Source organism: Pongo pygmaeus, chromosome 2 (assembly GCF_028885625.2).
Source record: "Pongo pygmaeus isolate AG05252 chromosome 2, NHGRI_mPonPyg2-v2.0_pri, whole genome shotgun sequence".
In the NCBI taxonomy this organism is placed as follows: Eukaryota; Metazoa; Chordata; class Mammalia; order Primates; family Hominidae; genus Pongo; species Pongo pygmaeus.
Window position 1 is genome coordinate 208387572 of NC_085930.1, and position 20150 is coordinate 208407721.

Genomic DNA, 20150 nt, shown 5'->3' on the forward strand with positions numbered 1-20150 from the left:
TCTCTCTCTCTTGGTCCCCAGCTGTGTGTCCTTCTCCATCTACACGGCCTGGGGCGAGCACTGTGAGCACCTGAGCATGAAACTCGACGCGTTCTTCGGCATCTTCTTTGGGGCCCTGGGCGGCCTCTTGCTGCTGGGGGTCGGGACGTTCGTGGTCCTGCGTTTTTGGGGTTGCTCCAGGGCCAGGTTCTCCTATTTCCTGAACTCAGCTGAGGCCTTGCCTTGAAGGGGCAGCTGTGGCCTAGGCTACCTCAAGACCCACCTCATCCTCACCACACACTTAAGGCGCCATTGCTTTTGGGAGACTGGAAAAGGGAAGGGGACTGAAGCCTGTCAGGATTCTTCAAGGAGAATGAATACCGGGAATCAAGACAAGACTATACCTTATCCATAGGCGCAGGTGCACAGGGGGAGGCCATAAAGATCAAACATGCATGGATGGGTCCTTACGCAGACACACCCACAGAAGGACACTAGCCTGTGCACGCGCGCGTGCACACACACACACACACACACACACGAGTTCATAATGCGGTGATGGCCCTAAGTTAAGCAAAATGCTTCTGCACACAAAACTCTCTGGTTTACTTCAAATTAAACTCTATTTAAATAAAGTCTCTCTGACCTTTTGTGTCTTCAAAACCAGGAATTCCATTCCTGATTTTCTTCTGGTGGCCGAAGAGCTGGGCACAGGCTTCTCCCAACCATCAGAGGGCACAGTGTGTGGAGGTTAAGTGCTGGGCAGGCGGTGGAGCAGTACGGGCAGCTGGATCCAGTCCTAATCAGCGCGGTTACCCATGCTGGAAACCCTCAGCTGCTGCACCCCAACCTTGCTTCATGCTCCACATCACCTTCTTCTTCCCCCTCCCCAGCACAGGCCAAAGCTTCGCCCGCTAAGGAGGAGAGCGAAAGAGATACCCCAAGATGGAGTGCCCCAGACTCTCTCCCAGGACCCCTCCCTGCCTGCCTGTCCATCAATTTCACAAAAGTCATAAAAGGATCAATGTACAGTGTGTTTTTCTGTCTAGTGGCTGTCCCCACCACCTGTGTTTCATGGAAGAGGTATTAAACCATTTCAGCTCCAATTCCAGGGACCAACTCAAGAAACCTGCCATCACCCCACCCTTGGATCTGGAGGACCCGATCCCTAATGTACCTTCTCTGTCCTTTCCTGGACCCCGGATGGAGTCTTCTGAGGTTCTCCATCCCACAGCCCTTCACCTCTACCCTGCCTCCACTTGTCCCCAGCAACCTGATCAGCTTCCACATAATCCTCTCAGCAGGCAGGACTTTTACACCTATCTGGTGTAATAACTCCAACACAATTGGTCCACAATTCCTGTGTCTAGAAAATCTCAATTCCAACTTTATGCAGAAACTAGGTAGCTGCCTCTTAGTTCTAAATCCCAAATCCCTGAAGAGAGAATCTGACTGGTCCAATTTACATCAGTTGTTTATGCCTGGTCCAATAAAATGCAGTCATGGGTCAGAAAGGAGGTCATATGGTACAAAGCAGGTGTTCAAGCTCATTCCTGCGGGTGGGTAAGTGCTGCTGAAGGAAGCTCCCAAAGGAATATCTTTGGTTGGGCACGGTGGCTCACGCCTGTAATCCCAACACTTTGGGAGGCCGAGGCGGGCAGATCACTTGAGGCCAGGAGTTTGAGACCAGCCTGGCCAACATAGTGAAACCCTGTCTCTACTAAAATACAAAAATTTGCTGGGCATGGTGGCACATGCCTGTAATCCCAGCTGCTCAGGAGGCTGAGGCAGGAGAATCTCTTGAACCCAGGAGGCGGAGGTTGCAGTGAGCTGAGATTGTGCCACTGCACTCCAGCCTGGGCAACAGAGCAAGACTCTGTCTCAAAAAAAAAAAAAAAAAATATATATATATATATAAAATCTTTGAATTAGGGTTCCCTAGAGGGTCAGGACTAACAGGATAGATGTATATATAAAGGGGAGTTTATGAAGGAGTATCAACTCACACGATCACAAGGTGAGATCCACAATAGGCCGTCTGCAAGCTGAGAAGCAGGGAAGCTAGTCTGAATCCCAAGATCTCAAAAGTAGGGAAGCCGACAGTGCAGCCTTAAGTCTGTGGCCGAAGGCCCAACAGCCCCTGACAAACCACCAGTATAAATCCAAGAGTCCAAAAGCTGAAGAACTGGAAGTCCGATGTTCGAGGGCAGGAAGGATCCAGCACGAGAGAAAGATGAAGGCTGGAAGTCTTAGCCAGTGTGATCCTTCCACATTCCTCTGCCTGCTTTATTCTGGCTACGCTGGCAGCTGATTAGATTGTGTCTACCCAGACTGAGAGTGAGTCTGCCTCTCCCAGTCCACTGATTCAAATATTAGTCTCCGTTGCCAACACCCTCACAGAGAGACACCCAGGAACAATACGTTGCATCCTTCAGTCCAATCAAGTTGACACTCAGTATTAACCTTCACAGTCTTTGATCTGAGCAGACTCCAAACTTACATGGAGAATGACTTCTCCCAATAGGTGAAGCCACTCTCCTATGTACAAAGCTGTAGCTTTACCCTCACACACCCCAAAGTGAAATGTAATGAAGTCTCCATACAAAACTGTAGTCACAGCATTCATTCATCAAGAAGAGAGCATACAGCACAGATGAGTTCGCTGGTGAATTTTACCAAATATTTAAGGGGAAATAATATCTATTTTCTGCAATCTTTTCCAGAAGATAGAAGCAGGAGGAATACTTCCTAAGTCATTTGTCACTGTCACCCTAATGCCAAAACTAGACAAAGACATTACAAGATGACTATAGACCAATATCTTTCACATAGATGCAAAAATTACCAACAAAATATTAGCAAATACAGTTCAACAATATGTAAAAAGAATTATAGGCCATGACCAACGGAGATTTATCCCAGGTATGCAAGACTGGTTCAATATTCAAAAATCAGCTAATGCAATCCGTTACATCAACAGGCTAGAGAAGAAAAATCACATGATTGGCCAGGCGCGGTGGCTCATGCCTGTAATCCCAGCACTTTGGGAGGCCGAGGCAGGCGGTTCACGAGGTCAGGAGATCGAGACCATCCTGGCTAACACGGTGAAACTCCGTCTCTACTAAAAACACAAAAAATTAGCTGGGTGTGGTGGCGGGCGCCTGTAGTCCCAGCTACTCGGGAAGCTGAGGCAGGAGAATGGTGTGAACCCAGGAGGTGGAGATTGCAGTGAGCCGAGATCACGCCACTGCACTCCAGCCTGGGCAACAGAGCGAGACTCTGTCTCAAAAAAAAAAAAAAAAAAAAAGAGAGAAAAATCACATGATCATATCAGTGGACATAGGAAAAGCATTTGACAAAATCCAACCCTGCTCATGATAAAAAAAAAAAAAAAAAAACTCCCAGTAAATTAGAAATAGGAACTTCCTCAACTTGATAAAGGATATCTACAAAAACTTAGCCGGGTGTGGTGGCTGACGCCTGTAATCCCAGCACTTTGGAAGGCTGAGGCGGATGGATCACAAGGTCAGGAGTTCGAGACCAGCCTGGCCAACATGGTGAAACCCCATCTCTACTAAAAATACAAAAATTAGCTGGGCATGGTGGCCGGCACCTGTAGTCCCAGCTACTTGGGAGGCTGAGGCAGGAGAATCAGCCCAGGAGGCAGAGGTTGCAGTGAGCCAAGATCACGCCACTGTACTCCAGCCTGGGCGACATAGTGAGACTCTGTCTCAAAAAATAAATAAATAAATAAAAGAATATCTACAAAAACCTACAGCTAACATCATCTTTAACAGTGAGAAACTAGATGCTTTCCCCTAAGATTAGGAACAAGGCAAGAATGTCCCCTCTCACCATCAATTCTCAACATCCTGCTGGAGGTCTTGGCCAATGCAACTAGACACAAAAGGGAAATAAAAGGTATACAGAATAAAAAGGAAGAAATAGAACTGCTTTGTTCACAGATGACACAATCATCTATGTAAAAAAATCTAAGAGTTGACAAAAGGAAAAAAACCCAGAACAAAGAAGCAATTTCAGCCAAGTTTCATGATATAAGGTTAGTGTCCCAGCGTCAACGGCTTTCGTGTGTGCCAGCAAAGAACAACTGGAATTTAGAATTAAAAACATTTGAGCAAGACAGGAAACGAAAAAAGAAAAACTAATAATAAAATTAAATACATATTACCATTTACATTAGCATCCCCCAAAATGAAATACTGAGGTGTAAATGTAACAAAATATGTACAAGAGCTATATGAGAAAAACTATAAAACTCTGATGAAAGATATCAAAGAACTTCATAAATGGGATGACATTCTATGTTTATGAACAAGAAGACTCACTTTTTTTTTTTTTTTTTTTTTGAGACAGAGTTTCCCTCTGTCACCCAGGCTGGAGTGCAGTGGTGCCATCTCAGCTCACTGCAACCTCAGCCTCTCGGGTTCAAGCAATTCTCTTGCCTCAGCCTCATGAGTAGCTGGGATTACAGGCTCCCGCCACCACGCCTGGCTAATTTTTTTTTATTTTTAGTAGAGATAGGGTTTCGGCATTTTGGCCAGGCTGATCTCAAACTCCTGACCTCAGGTGATCTACCCACCTCGGCCTCCTGAAATGCTGGGATTACAGGTGTGAGCCACCACACCAGGCCAGAAGACTCAATATTAAGATAGCAGTTCTCAATATTATCAAGATAGCAGCAGATCAAGATAGCCAACTTGATCTACAGATTCTACATAATAACACAATCTTAATCAAAATCCCAGGAAGTTATTTGTAAATATTGATAAACTGGCTCTAAAGTTTATGTGGAGAGGCAAAAGATCCAAAATAGCCAAATCAATATTGATGGAGAACAGTCAGAGGACTGATACCACCTGACTTCAAGGCTTATTCTAAAGCTATAGTCATGAAAACAGCATGATACTGGCAAAAGAATGAAAAACAGATCAATGGAACAGAATAGAGAGCCCAGAATATTAAAAGTAATATTTCTAATGGACCTGTATAAATGTGTCAACTGATCTTTGACAAAGCAGCAGGGGCCACACAATGGAGCAGAGATAGTGTTTTCAATAAATGATGCTGGGACAACCGGACATCTACAAGCAAAAAAAAAAAAAAAAAAAAAATCTAGACACAGACCTTATGCCTTTCATAAAAACTCAAAATGAATCATAAACCTCAATAAAATGCAAAACTGTAAGACTCCCAGAAGATAACACAGGAGAAAATCTAAATGACCTTGAGTATGGTGATGACTTTTTAGATACAATAGCAAGGGCATGATCCATGAAGGAAATAATTGATGAGCTGAACTTCATTAACATTAAAAACTTCTTCTCTGTGAAAGGCAATGGCAAGAGAATGAAAATATTTGCAAAAGTCCCATCTGATTAAAGACTTTTATCTAAAATATACAAAGAGCCGGGTGCACTGGCTCAGACCTGAAATCCCAGCACTTTGGGAGGCTGAGGTAGGCGGATCACTTGAGGTCAGGCGTTGGAGACCAGCCTGGCCAACATGGTGAAACCCTGTCTCTACTAAAAATACAAAAATTAGCCAAGCATGGTGGCAGACGCCTGTAATCCCAGCTACTCAGGAGGCTGAGGCAGGATAATTGCTTGAACCCAGGAGGCAGAGATTGCAGTGAGCTGAGATTGCACCACTGCACGCCAGCCTGGGCAACAGAGTGAGACTCTGTCTCAAAAAATAATATTAATTAATTAATTAAATATACAAATAACTCTTACAACTCAACAATAAGAAAATGAACAACCCAGTTTTTTAAATGGGTAAAAAAACTGAACATACATATCACCAAAGAAGATATTCACATGGCACATAAGCATCTACAAAGATGTTCAACATCATATGTCATTAGGGAACCGCAAATGACGTGAAACCAATACACAGCCATTAGAATGACCACAATCGCCAGGCACCGTGGCTCACACCTGTACTCAATACACACCTGTTAGAATGACCACAATCGCCAGGCACCGTGGCTCACACCTGTACTCAATACACACCTGTTAGAATGACCACAATCGCCAGGCACCGTGGCTCACACCTGTACTCAATACACACCTGTTAGAATGACCACAATCGCCAGGCACCGTGGCTCACACCTGTACTCAATACACACCTGTTAGAATGAACACAATCGCCAGGCACTGTGGCTCACACCTGTACTCAATACACACCTGTTAGAATGACCACAATCGCCAGGCACCGTGGCTCACACCTGTACTCAATACACACCTGTTAGAATGAACACAATCGCCAGGCACTGTGGCTCACACCTGTACTCCCAGCACTTTGGGAGGCTGAAGCAGGAGGATCACTGGAGCCCAGGAGTTTGAGACCAGCCTGGGCAACAAAGCAAGATCCCATCTCTACAAAACATTAAAAAATTATATGGGCACGGTAGCATGTGGCTGTGGTCCCAGCTACTCTGGAGGCTGAGGTGGCAGGATTGCTTGAGCCCAGGAGGTTGAGGCTGCAGTGAGCCGTGATCCAGCCTTCACTCCAGCCTGAGCAATGGAGTGAGACCCTGTCTCAAAGGAAAAAGAACAAAAGAATGATCAAAATCCACAGCGCTGAAAACTTCAAATGCTGTTCAGGATGTGGAGCAACAGGAACCCTCCTTCATTGCTGGTGGGAAGGCAACATGGTACAACCACTTTGGAAGACAATTCAGCAGTTTCTTTTTTTTTTTGGAGATGGAGTCTGGCTCTGTCACCCAGGCTGGAGTGCAGTGGCGCGAACTCGGCTCACTGCAAGCTCCGCCTTCCGGGTTCACGCGATTCTCCTGCCTCAGCCTCCTGAGTATCTGGAACCACAGGTGCCCGCAATTTGGCAGTTTCTTACCAAACTAAACCATACTCTTACTATGCAGTCCAGCAATCACACTCCTTGGTATTTACCCAAAGGGACAGAAAACGTTTTTGTCCACACGAAAACCTGCATATGGAGGTTTATAGCAGCTTTATTCATAATTTATAGCAGCTTTATTCATAATTGCCAAAACTTGGAAGCAACCAAGATGTCCTTCAGCAGGTGAACGAGTAAATAATCTATGGTACATTCAGACGATGGAATATTATTCAGTGCTAAAATGAAATGAACTACACAGCCATGAAAATACATACAGAAAATTTAAATGCATATACTATGTGAAAGAAGCAATCTGAAAAGTCTATTTACCTTACAACTGCAATTATATGACACTCTGGAAAAGGTAAAACTATGAAGACAGTGAAAAGATCAGTGGTTGCCAGGGGTTGGGGATGAATAAGTGAAGCACAGAGGATTTTTAGGGCATGGAAACTAGTTATTTTTCTGTATGATGCTACAATGGCAGAAACATTTATGTTATTTTATTTTTTGAGACTGAGTCTCACTCTGTCACCCAGGATGGAGTGCAGTGGTGTGATCTCGACTCGCTGCAACCACCGCCTCCCAGGCTCAAGCAGTGCTCCTGCCTCAGCCTTCCGTGTAGCTGGGATTACAGGTGTGCACCACCACACCCGGCTAATTTTTGTATTTTTAGTAGAAATGGGTTTTCACCATGTTGGCCAGGCTGGTCTAGAACTCCTGATCTCAAGAGATCCACCCCCCTCGACCTCCCAAAGTGCTGGGATTACAGGCATGAGCCACTGCGCCTGGCCAGCCGATACATTGTTGAATAGAGAATGGAGAATATCCAACGCCAAAAATGCGCTGTCAACTCTGGACTTTGATGAGGATATGTTGACGTGGACGCATCGACTGTCACACATGTGCCACCTGGTGCAGGGCATTGGTGGTGGGGGAGGCTGGCCATAGGTATACGCGTGTGTGGCAGGGGGTATATGGGAACTTTCTGTATTTTCCACTCAGGAAAATTTTGCTGTAAACCCAAAACTGCTCTAAAAAGTAAATTTTATTATTTAAAAGATGATTTTAAAATTAATATATTTAAATTTTTAAAAGAATTAAGCACACATGGCACTAAGGGGGCGGCTAGGGAGCCAACCGTCCGTCAGTTGTGAGGAAGGGGGAGGCCCGCAGGCATGAAGCAGCTGGTGAGACCGCCCTCGCCTGGCCGCCGGAATCCCAATTCCATGAGGACTTTGTCATGTGACTCAAAGTCAGAGACAGCAGAAGGTCCAAAAGTTACAACTTACCTGAAATGCACCAGGCACTATTGGCAAAGGATTCACCCCCACCGTGGAAGGTATGTGAGCGCTGTGGGTGCCCTGTGTCAGCAACTGTGGAGAAGGGAAACCAGAAAGAGCAAAAGCAAAGTAGCGAGTGGGGAGCAGAACCACCCCAAACCCAAGGTCCCTCCTCCCCCGTCCACCTTCGGACACTAAGCAATGGAGGGAGCGGGAGGACAGAGTCTGTGTTTGATGGACAGCTCCTCCCGAGGCAGAGGAGAGGCCCAATACCTGGGAGAGGGTTAGGAGCTTGCTATCCCTGAAGGAGACCCACAGATTGGAGGGAAGAGAGGAGGCAGGGACCCTCGTGGGAGAGGATGCATTAAAAGTAGGGCTGTCTGGGCCAGGTGTGGTGGCTCACACCTATAATCCCAGCACTTTGGGAGGCTGAGGCAGGCAGGTCACCTGAGGTCAGGAGTTCAAGACCAGCCTGACCAACATGGTGAAACCCCGTTTCTACCAAAAATATAAAAAATTAGCTGGGTGTGGTGGTGCACACCTGTAATCCCAGCTACTTGGGAGGCTGAGACAGGAGAATCCCTTGAAACCGGGAGGCAGAGCTTGCAGTGAGCTGAGATGGCACCACTGCACTCCAGCCTGGGCAACAGAGCGAGACTTGGTCTCAATAACAATAATAATAATAATAATAATAATAAAAGTAGGGCCGTCCAATTTAGCAAATGAAAATACAAGAAGCCCAGCTTAAATTTCAGATTAACCACAAATAATTGTTTTAGTTTAAAGATATCCCATGAACTATTTGGAACATTCTTGTATATTTTCAAGTGTTCACCATTTATCCGAGGTTCTCATTTAAGTGGACGTCTTGTGTTTTCTTGGTGAGTCAAAGCCGCTGAGGCCCTGACTACACAGGAGGAGGAGGCATCCTGGGAAAGGAGAGGGCAGCTGGGGACACCCTTCTCTAGCTGGACAGGGAGCTTCCCCTTCATGAGTGGGACAGTTAGAAGGACAAGGACACAACCATCCATTTTCGTCAGCTCATTCCCTGGCTACGAGTGGTCTGGATTCTGTCGCTTTGGCCCCTGGAATAAAATAACTGACTGACCCTTCCCCAGGGTGCCAGGTGTGAGTTTGCTTGGAAGAGAGAAGGGTGCAGACCCCCGTCCCCTGCTGGTGGCAGCAGCTGGGACAACTTCAGTGGGCTCGGGAGTGGCAAAGGGAGCTATCTGGGGCAAAGCTTAGCCAAATACACAGACTCCCTTGCCCATTCTTCCCTGCTTCAAAGGAGCCTTCCAGAAACTCCCCATAGGCCTGAAGTAAGTGGCTTAATGACTGGGATGATGAGTAATAGGTCACTGGCATGAGACACCCCTTTACACATTTACTGGCACCAGAAAGTGATATGATGCCCACTATTAAAGTGTGGGGCACACCCATGGAATTTGTTTCCGTTCAAATGCTCTGCATACTTTGGTGGCCAATCCCCCTCTCAAAGGATGAAGGCAGGACTGGCTGTGGCAGAAGCTTCAGATGAGGTCTCTGGTCAGAGAAGTTCCAGCTCACGTTGTCTTCATCATTGCTGTGGAGTTTCACTGCCTCAGAGCTCACGCCGAGTCACAGGTGACTTTAGACAGGCCATCTTGTTTAGGTCCATGCTTAAATTTGTCTTTATAAAACATGTGGCATTTTTACCTCATATACACACACTTTAGAATCTTAAATAGCTGGAGAGTTTTCTCCAGGTACTTCTGTCTCCTGTTGGCTTGGTAACATTACTCCTGCTATCTTTGGTTATCCCCAGTAATACAGGCGTGCACACACACACACACACACACTCTCTCTTCCTCTTTCTTCTCCCCCCACCCACCCACAGGCAATCATAATGATACACGTTAGTTCCCAAATGCTTCTAATTTGTGTTGTTGTTGTTGTTGATGTTTTGAGACAGGGTCTCGCTCTGTCACCAGGCTGGAGTGCAATGATGTAATCTCAGCTCACTGCAACCTCTGCCTCCCAGGTTCAAGCAATTCTCCTGCCTCAGCCTCCTGAGTAGCTGGGATTACAGACACCTGCCACTACACCCAGCTAATTTGTGTATTTTTAGTAGAGACAGGATTTCACCATGTTGCCTAGGTTGGTCTCAAACTTCTGGCCTCAAGTGATCCGCCCGCCTCGGCCTCTCAAAGTGCTGGGATTACAGGCGTGAGCCACCACACCCAGCCTCTAATTTGTGTATCCTATATTTTACAGATTTGTTAAACTAGTCAAATTTTACAATTTTTTTACTTCCAAAAATAACAGTAATCAGCATTATATGTACATGTCCGTGTCCTCATATGTAGTAATTAAGATTACATGAGCTACTGTATTAGGTATCACCCATTTGAGGAGATACAAAGCAAGAGGAGAAAACCTATTTAAGAATTGGGTTTATATAACAGTGGTGTTATTGTCATTTTTGTAAACTGCTCTCCATTCATGCCTAACTATAGTGCAGCTTCAGAACAATGATATCATTAAATTTACATTTTGTGTGACTTCAATACCAAATGCCATTTTCTTAACTTTCAGAGCCCACTGAAAGTTTTGGGGCTCACGTGGCCCACCATTGTCCCAGTCACTCAGCAAACACATCAGTGCCCTCATGTGGAGGGCTCCACGCTATCTTCTGTGATGACAGAGGTGAATACTACCGGCTGCTTGTCCTAGAGCACATACAATGTAAAAAACTTGTAAATAAAATAAGCACATTATAGTACAGCATGTTAAGTGTTACAACAGAAACACAAGTAAAGAGACCAGAAAATCAGCACCTCTGTAGGGAATCTGATGAAGTCATGGAGAGGTGCCATCTGAACTAGGCTTTGAGGAATGAATAGGAGTTTTCCAGGTGAAGGGACCGGGGGAGGAATCAGGATAGGCAGACACTCCAAATGAAAGCAGGTGTGCCTGGGGTTAGCGAGCTGCTTCCTGTGCAAGCAGCATAGGATATGGAAGATGGGGCCGTGACCTGGAGCTAAGGTAGTTGGCTGAGGCCATATCATGAAGACCTTTGCATACCAAGGTGGGGATTTCATCCTGGAGGTAGGAACAGGAGTAGCTTTGATTTGGGAGAGTAAAGCTCTGCAGATGGTGTAAAAGGTAGCTTGGAGTTAAAAAAAATTTTTTTAAGTTCCATTTTAAGAAAAAAGAAGATAAAAGAACATTTCATGAACTTTTTTCCATCCTAATAAATATATGTTTCAACAACGCTTCTGTAGCTTGTGTAAAATAACACTACAGTGTTTAAGCAAACTGTTACATGGGGAGATTTGAGGTTATTTGTGTTTCGTTTTGCCTTTTTCATCTATTAGTTGTTGTAAACAGTTAGGCACAGATTCTTAATTACTTCCTTAAGATAAATCAGTAATGAAACTGCTGAGTTAAAGATATGTACATTTTTCGGGCTTTAAATAAATCAGTTAAATTGTCCTCCGGAAAGGTTGTACCAATTTCTGCCCTACTAGGAGTGTTTAAGAATGCCCGTTTGCCCAGCACCAAGTATAGATCAGTACAGACATACAATAAGCAATATCTCACTGTATTAATGGACCTGTTTTTGCTACTGAAGTCACACGTTCTTTTTCATGGGGGGGTGGTGGCGGGAGGAGAGGACATTTGTATTTCTTCTTTTGTGAATTACCTGTTGCCATTTACCCATTTTTCTACTGGTGTGTTTGTCTTTTTTTTTTTTCTTACCCTGTAAGAATTCTCTATATATTAAGAGCATCCTGTTGTTGCTATGTGTGGTGTAAATAAGTTCTTTCAACTTATTATTGCTGTACATGTCTAACTTCAATCTCTGGGAGCAGAGACAGATTTGAATCCTCCACGGCACATAGCTCAGTCTCTCTTCTGTAGCAGGTGCTCAACACATATGCCAAGATGAGCGAATTATTTTTGTCCAGGCTACTTTATGAAACTCATTCCGCCCCACTCCAGAAATGGAAGGGATCCGTCAAACGTTCAGACTCCCCGTGCTCACAGCAACAGCAACATCAACATTGTCTCCTTGTTTCCTCCATTCATCTAACAAATGTTTACTGAGCCCCTGGTATGTGCCAGGTACTGTTGTTGGCACTAGGGAAAGCGTAATGGGCAAAATCTTTCATTCTAGTTGGGGGACTCAGATAATAAAGAAAACAAATAAGATACGTATGATGTTCAATTGTGATGAGCGCTATGAAGCACATCAAAGTACAGAAGCGGAGACTGAATTTGTAGGCAACACAGTCATCGTAGACCTCGCTGAGAAGGGGCGTGAAGGTGGAGGTAGAGGGTTTAGACGAGTGGATATGTAGAGGAGAAGGCTTCTGAGCAGACGAAGCAATGCACAGAAAGGTCCTAAGGCAAGAGCAGGCCCAGTGCATTCAAGGGACAAGAAAGACATCCGTGTGGCTGCAGTGCAGTGAGCAAATTAAGGAGGCAGGGGAGGGGCGCAGGTCATGCATGGCTTTGCAGCTGTTGTCAGAACTCTGCTTTTCTTCTGAGTGAAATGGGAGGATTGGAGCAAAGAAGTGGTGTGGTCTGCCTTATGTTGTGAAAAGACAGCCCTGGCTGACACTGGGACTAGACTGGGGTGGGGGCTGAGCTGGAAACAGGGAGACCTGTAGTAGTGCAGGTGAGAGATGATGACGTCGTGGACCATCTCGGTGGTAGCACTGGAGATGCTGAGGAGGGGCCACATTCTGGGCATAGTTAGATGGCAGTAGAGCCAGCAGAATTTCCCAGTGCAAAATGTGAGGGGGAATAAAGAACGGTGCCGAGGATTTCGGCTTGAGCAACTGGAGGATGCAATTGACGTTAACTGAGATAGGGAAGATGCAAGTGGGGCAGGTCCAGAAGAAAAGGTCAGAACTTCAATTTTAGAAATGTGGAGGCTGGGAGCGGTGCTCATGCCTGGAGTCCCAGCACTTTGGGAGGCTGAGGCGGGTGGATCACTTGAGGTCAGGAGTTTGAGACCAGGCTGGCCGACATGGTGAAACTCCATCTCTACTAAAAATACAAAAAATTAGCTGAGCATGGTGGTGGCACCTGTAGTCCCAGCTACTCAGGAGGCTGAGGCAGGAGAACCATGTGAACCCAAGAGGCGGAGCTTGCAGTGAGCCCAGGTCACGCCACTGCACTCCAGCCTGGGCGACAGAGCCAGGTTCCATTCCATCTCAAAAAAAAAAAGAAAGAAATGTTGAATGTGAGGTATGTATTTCATCAACATCCAAGTGGAGAGATTAAGAATTGAATTGAATACACAGTATACATTAATAATAATAGCTGTATATAAGGCTGGGCACAGTGGCTCATGCCTGTAATCCCAGCACTTTGTGAGTCTGAGGCAGGAGGATTGCTTGAGCTCAGGAGATCGAGACTAACCTGGTCAACATGGTAAAGCCCCTTTTTTACAAAAAAAAAGCACAAAAATTAGCCAGGTGTGGTGGCGCACCTGTGGTCCCAGCTCCTCAGGAGGCTGAGGTGGGGGGATCACTGGAGCCTGGGAGGTGGAGGCTGCAGGGAGCCATGGTGGCACCACTGCACTGCAGTTTGGGTGAGAGTGAGACCCTGTCTCAATTTTAAAAAATAAATCGTTGTATCTAAGAGGTGGGATTATAGAAAAGTTTTTCTTTCTCCTCTTCCTACTTCTTACTTTGCTTGGTCTTTGGAATATTTCAAAATTTTGAAATCATAAACAAGTTTTACTTTTATTTTAAATTTATTTATTTATGAGACAGAGTCTTGACTTTTGCCTAGGCTGGAGGGCAGTGGTGGGATCTTGGCTCACTGCAACCTCCGCCTCCTGGGTTCAAGCAATTCTCCTGTCTCAGCCTCCTGGGTAGCTGGGATTACAGGCACCTGCCACCACACCCAGCTAATTTTTGTGGTTTTAGTAGAGACAGGGTTTCACCATGTTGGCCAGGCTAGTCTCAAACTCCTGACCTCGTGATCCACCGGCCTCAGCCTCCCAAAGTGCTGGTATTACAGGCATGAGCCACTGAGCCTGGCCAAGTTTTACTTTTATAATAAAAAGTAAACCATATTAATGTTTTAAAAATAATAGCATGTAAGTTATAACATATAAGAGGAATAATTGAGGCTTGTGTCCAGAACTTGAAATTTAAATTTAGGTCAATTCCACATTCTCTGCAATCCCACCACAGGCCAGACACTCTGCTAGTTCAGGGGATATTGAGATGAACAAAGGTGGTCCCTGCCCTGCCGCAGCGTGCTGTTCAACAGGCTCCAGGCCCGTCTCAGCAAATGCTATCATCAAAGTCCAAACCAAGACCTGGGGGAGTGGAAGGAGGAGGTAGCAGTGAGACTATACACAATCCCTTACTGTGAAAATGGCGAAAGCATGCAGATCAAAAGACAGCCTCTGGGCCACGCTGTGTGAATTCTAATACAGGATGAAAGCACACAGATGGGTGACCAGGTCTCTCTTTACTGAAACACAGAACATGTGCCAAAGTGAGTCCAAGGACACCTCTGGGAACAGGTGAAGCCCCTCCCCACACATACACTCCGGTGGACATGAGCAAGGGTCCTGTTGCCACATCTGGGGTCAGGGGCTTGGACCTGCTGCCCTTCATGGGAACCTTCTGGGTACCTCTCAGCACAGTAACGCAGCTGCAGTCTGTCGGTGGGTGCCCAGGCCAGGGGCAGCACTCTCTTTTGGCGTACGGGACATGCCTGGCTGCAGCTGATGTCTGTTAGCCTCTCCTGACGTGCAGTAAGGAGACCTGGAAGTGAGGCGCATGGGCGTGGAGTTCCTGGTGGAGCTGGAGAGCAAGGGAGCCAGCTGTCCTTTCAGCCCATCTGGCCCATGAGCTTGCCACAGGCAGAGGACAGGAAGGGACAGTGGGGCAGAGTGCATGCGGGGCCTCCTACATGCTGGACACAGGCTGGTGCCTTACACACATTATGTCATCTAAACCTCACAGCAACCTTGTAAAGCAGGTGTTACGATCCTCATTTTATAAGGGATGAAAGTCGCATGGAATAACTCATCCAAGATCACACAGTTGGGAACTAGAATTCACACCCAGATCTAGCTGGTTCCGAAGCTCATTGTCTAATCCCTGAGCCCAAACCATTGGGCTGTCCCCAGATGAGAACTGACACCCAACCCCACATGGCCTGGTGAGTGCGCCTCAGCTGCCTGACCTGCTCCTGATCTCCCAGTTTTTTCTGATTCCTGAAATCATTTCTGGTTTGGGGGCTTAGACCTGAGATTCAAAACTGGCTTCCCGGCCGGGTGCGGTGGCTCACGCCAATAATCCCGGTGCTTTGGGAAGCAGAGGCGGGTGGGTCACCTGATGCCAGGAGTTTGAGACCAGCCTGACCAACATGGAGAAACCCCATCTCTACTAAAAATACAAAAATTAGCCAGGAGTGGTAGTGTGCACCTGTAATCCCAGCTACTCGGGAGGTTGAGGCAGGAGAATCGCTTGAATCCAGGAGGCAAAGGTTGCAGCGAGCCGAGATTGCACCGTTGCACTCCAGCCTGGATGACAGAGCGAGAATCTGTCTCAAGAAAAATAAAAGAAAAGAAAAGAAAAAGAAAAATGGAAAGAAAAAGAAAAAGAAAACAAAACTGGCTTCCCAGCTGGGCGCAATGACTCAACGACTGTAATCCCAGCACTTTGGGAGGCTGAGGCAGGTGGATCACGAGGTCAAGAGTTTGAGACTAGCCTGGCCAAGATGCTGAAACCTGAAACTCCATCTCTACTAAAAATACAAAAATTAGCCAGGTATGGTGGTGCGGGCCTGTAATCCCAGCTACTCAGAAGGTTGAGGCAGGAGAATGGCTTGAACCTGGGAGGTGGAGGTTGTGGTGAGCCAAGATCGCACCACTGCACTCCAGCCTGGGCGACAGAGTGAGACTCAGTCTCAGAAAACAAAACAAAACAAAACAAAACAAAAGCAACTGGCTTCCCTCTCCCACAAGGATTCACACTCGCTACTTTGATTATCACGTGCCAGGGGCATTTGTCATTTATTTGGCCATTGGGTGTCGAACCCCGTGCCATGTTTAGGGAACTCCTTACAGTGGGAGTCATGATGGGTCTCGCTGCTGCTAAGAGAACTCCAAGGACGCAGATATCCCTTCTTCCCAACCCCTGGCTCCTGGCTGTGGGCTCATGGGAGTACAAGGGCTAAGCTCGGACTATCGAATGTTCCTACTCAGGACTTTGGCTCTGAAGCAAAAAGTCCAGTGAGACAAAAAGGCAGCGAGAACCTGTGTGAACGTGTGCGCAGGCCGCGTGATGCCCGTTGGCTGTGGCAGCATCCAATAGTGACTCACCAGCAAGAGGGACAGTGTCTCAGCCAGCCTGATCCCACTGTCTGGCCCCCAGAGCCCCTGGGGGCCCTCCTGCCTATTTTCCAAGCCTGCTGTCCTGGCATTGCTTTGATTCTATGCACTCTGGGACGCTGCCAACAAATCCCCCTTTTACTTACGACAGACAGACAGAGGTTTTCTTTCGCCTGCAACAAAGGATCCCACTCTTCACGGACATATCTTGCTTCCCTCTGCTAAGGGCAATCATTCCACCTGTCCAGCCTGGCTATGAACTCTACACCTGGCATAAGACCCCCAGCCAGCATCTCTGCCAGGTTTACCCTTGCAAGGGATGACAGGAAGCCTGAGCCACTTTTAAGCGGTGCAGCACCCATTGACTGTGAGAGGTGCTAAATGCAAGCTTCAGATATTAGCAAGGGCACTGTCAAAGAGGCAATCCACATCAGACTGTGCACTGGGCCTGTTTTCACGATCACATCTGTGAGCAGAGCTTAGACACTTCCCATCATGCCCCATCTGCTACTTTGTACCACACAGTAGGAGAACCAGCTACCCCTCAGCGATGCCAGGCCCGTGACATCTGCACTGAGCTGACCCAGTCTAACCTCCAACAAGCCACACCATACCCATCCTCAAAACCCTGACCCCGGAACTTCACCATTGGAAGTTCTGTCCAGTGGGTTTTAGGATAATTTTCCCAACTTGTACAATTACATCCCAATCATGGTCCTCATCTAGAGTATACATCTCTGGGGTTTTTTCTGCCTAGCCTCCCTATTTTCTTGGAGCTCATCCTTCCTCTGTGGGATCCTGATTGGGTTGTCAGTCCTGGTGACCTTTGCAGGCCACGGAGACCTGCTCTTCCCCAGATGACATGAAAATTTGGGGAGAGGGGGCCGGGTGCGGTGGCTCACACCTGTAATCCCAGCACTTTGGGAGGCCAAGACGGGCGGATCACGAGGTCAGGAGATTGAGACTATCCTGGTTAACACGGTGAAACCCTGTCTCTACTAAAAAAAATACATAAAAATTAGCCGGGCTTGGTGGCGGGTGCCTGTAGTCCCAGCTACTCGGGAGGCTGAAGCAGGAGAATGGTGTGAACCCGGGAGGCGGAGCTTGCAGTGAGCCAAGATCACGCCACTGTACCCCAGCCTGGGCGACAGAGCAACACTTCGTCTCAAAAAAAAAAAAAAAAGAAAGAAAGAGAGAAAAAAGAAAAGAAAAGAAAATTTGGGGAGAGGGAAGTGCCTTGTGAATCTGTGGCTAACAAGGCTGCCTTTTCATACATATGAAAAAAGACTGAAGAATGAAGGGAGTAGAGGTACAGGGAGAGAAAATCCCCATGATCGTGTTGCAGCTGCTGGATCCAGCCGTACTGAAGCTGAAGAGATGCTTCTAGGTTTCTAAGACCTTGCCTTTTTGTTTGTTTGTTTGTTTTTGCATAAACTGCTCTGACTTGGGTTTCTGCCACTTACAACCAAGAGTCCGGCCTCCCCTCCCATCAATATCACCGACCTTCACCTCAGGGGCCAGAAGGCCAAGCTTCCAAGGACCAGAAGAAATTGGGGGCTCTGAGAGTCACGTGTTTACATTGCAGAGAAGGAAATGAAGAACTCGGAGAAGGCAGGCAGAAGCAAAGCCAGGCAGATCCTCAGATTCAGCTCCTAATTCTCCATAAGAAATGAGACTCCCTTCCAAGTGCGGCAGCTGCTGTTCTGTGTCCTGTGGGTCTTCCCAGCAGCCCCTGCGAACCTCACCCCTTCCTCTACTCCCCCCACCTGGAAAGTGCCCGCTCACCTGCTGCATCAGCCTTTCTGCCACTCTGGGGTCAGTGAGGTCTTCCAGGGAAGCCACACTCAGCCTCAGGAGGAGGAAACCTCAATTTTCACCTGCAAATGGAGAACAGTAAGATCAAAATCAGGGCTGGGCGCAGTGGCTCACACCTGTAATCCCAGCACTTTGGGAGGCCAAGGCAGGTGGATCACCTGAGGCCAGGAGTTCGAGACCAGCCTGGCCAGCATGGTGAAACCCCATCTCTACTAAAAATACAAAAATCAGCCGGGCGTGGTAGCTCACGCCTGTCATCCCAGCTACTCAGAAGGCTGAGGCAGGAGAGTTGCTTGAACTCAGGAGGTAGAGGTTACAGTGAGCCAAAATCAGGCCACTGCACTCCAGCCTGGACAACAGAGCGAGACCCCATCTCAATAAATAAATAAATAACATCAGTCAAAGAAACAAAACACAAGGCCACGAATATGAACTTAAAATACAAAGTAAATGAAAACCTTTTCTTCTGAGCTTATCATGTGCTCCATTTGCACAAAAAAGGAGGATGAAATATGGCTGGGTGGGGTGGCTCACGCCTGTCATCCCAGCACTTTGGGAGGCCGAGGCAGGTGGACCACCTGAGGTCGGGAGTTTGAGACCAGCCTGACCAACATGGAGAAATCTCGTCTTTACTAAAAATACAAAATGAGCCGGGAGTGGTGGTGCACACCTGTAATCCCAGCTACTCAGGAGGCTGAGGCAGGAGAATCACCTGAACCTGGGAGGTGGAGGTTGTGGTGATCTGAGATCGCAGCACTACACTCCAACGTGGGCAACAAGAGCGAAACTCTGTCTCAAAAAAAAAAAAAGAGGAAGATGAAATAGACACATATATTTGCTTCTGTATGTACATTTCATTTGCAGAAAATTGCACACGAGACAATCTCACGGGTTACATGTGTGGAGAGAACTGGGTGGGGGCACAGCCAGGGGAGAAAGATATTTTATGGCGAATCTTTTTGTGCCTTTCCATTTCAGATCATATGAATGTCTTATCTAATCAACAAATAATAAAGTATTTTTCTTTCCAGGGAAAAGAAGGAGTGATCAGACTGTTACTGTGTCTACGTAGAAAGGAAAGACATAAGAGACTCCATTTTGAAAAAAGACCTGTACTTTAAACAAGCTTTGCTGAGATGTTGTTAATTTGTAACTTTGCCCCAACCTTGAGCTCACAAAAACATGTGTTGTATAAAATCAAGGTTTAAGGGATTTAGGGCTGTGCAGGACGTGCCTTGTTAACAAAATGTTTACAAGCAGTATCCTTGGTAAAAGTTATCGCCATTCTCTAGTCTCAATAAACCAGGGGCACAATGCACTGTGGAAAGCCACAGGGACCTCTGCCCTTGAAAGCGGGGTATTGTGCAAGGTTTCTCCCCATGTGATAGTCTGAAACATGGCCTCGTGGGATGAGAAAGACCTGACCATGCCCCAGCCTGACACCCATAAAGGGTCTGTGCTGAGGTGGATTAGTAAAAGAGGAAAGCCTCTTGCAGCTGAGATAGAGGAGGGCCGCTGTCTCCTGCCTGCCCCTGGGAACTGAATGTCTTGGTATAAAACCCGATTGTACATTTGTTCAATTCTGAGATAGGAGAAAAACCGCCCTATGGCAGGAGGTGAGACATGTTTGCAGCAATGCTGCCTTGTTATTCTTTACTCCACTGAGATGTTCCGGTGGAGAGAAACATAAATCTGGCTTACGTGCACGTCCAGGCATAGTACCTTCCCTTGAACTTAATTATGATGTAGATTCTTTTGCTCACATGTTTTTTGCTGATCTTCTCCTTATTATCACCCTGCTCTCCTACTGCATTCCTTTTTGCTAAAATAATGAAAATAATAAT

At 46.7% G+C, this 20150-nt stretch overlaps 2 protein-coding genes across 4 annotated transcripts in view; one reads left to right on the plus strand and one right to left on the minus strand.

Moving 5' to 3' along the window:
• The window catches only part of LOC129033010 (mucin-4-like), a 58339-nt gene extending 57722 nt beyond the window's left edge, over window positions 1-617 (plus strand). The window contains 1 exon segment of the mRNA XM_054480901.1: window positions 22-617. Within this exon segment, the coding sequence (XP_054336876.1) occupies window positions 22-226 (205 nt within the window). The 3' untranslated portion in view covers window positions 227-617.
• Window positions 1-20150, minus strand: part of LOC129032731 (mucin-20-like) — a 31322-nt gene that overhangs the window by 3907 nt on the left and 7265 nt on the right. The window contains exons 3-4 of one of the 3 annotated variants that reach the window (XM_054480490.1): window positions 18277-18368; window positions 8151-8234 (exon numbers count right to left, since the gene is read on the minus strand). In XM_054480490.1, coding sequence (XP_054336465.1) covers window positions 18358-18368 — 11 coding nt within the window. In that variant the 3' untranslated portion in view covers window positions 8151-8234; window positions 18277-18357. Of the gene's footprint in view, window positions 1-8150; window positions 8235-14599; window positions 14957-18276; window positions 18369-20150 lie in introns of those variants that run through there. The other 2 variants (XM_054480489.2, XM_054480491.1) reach the window with 2 other exon arrangements.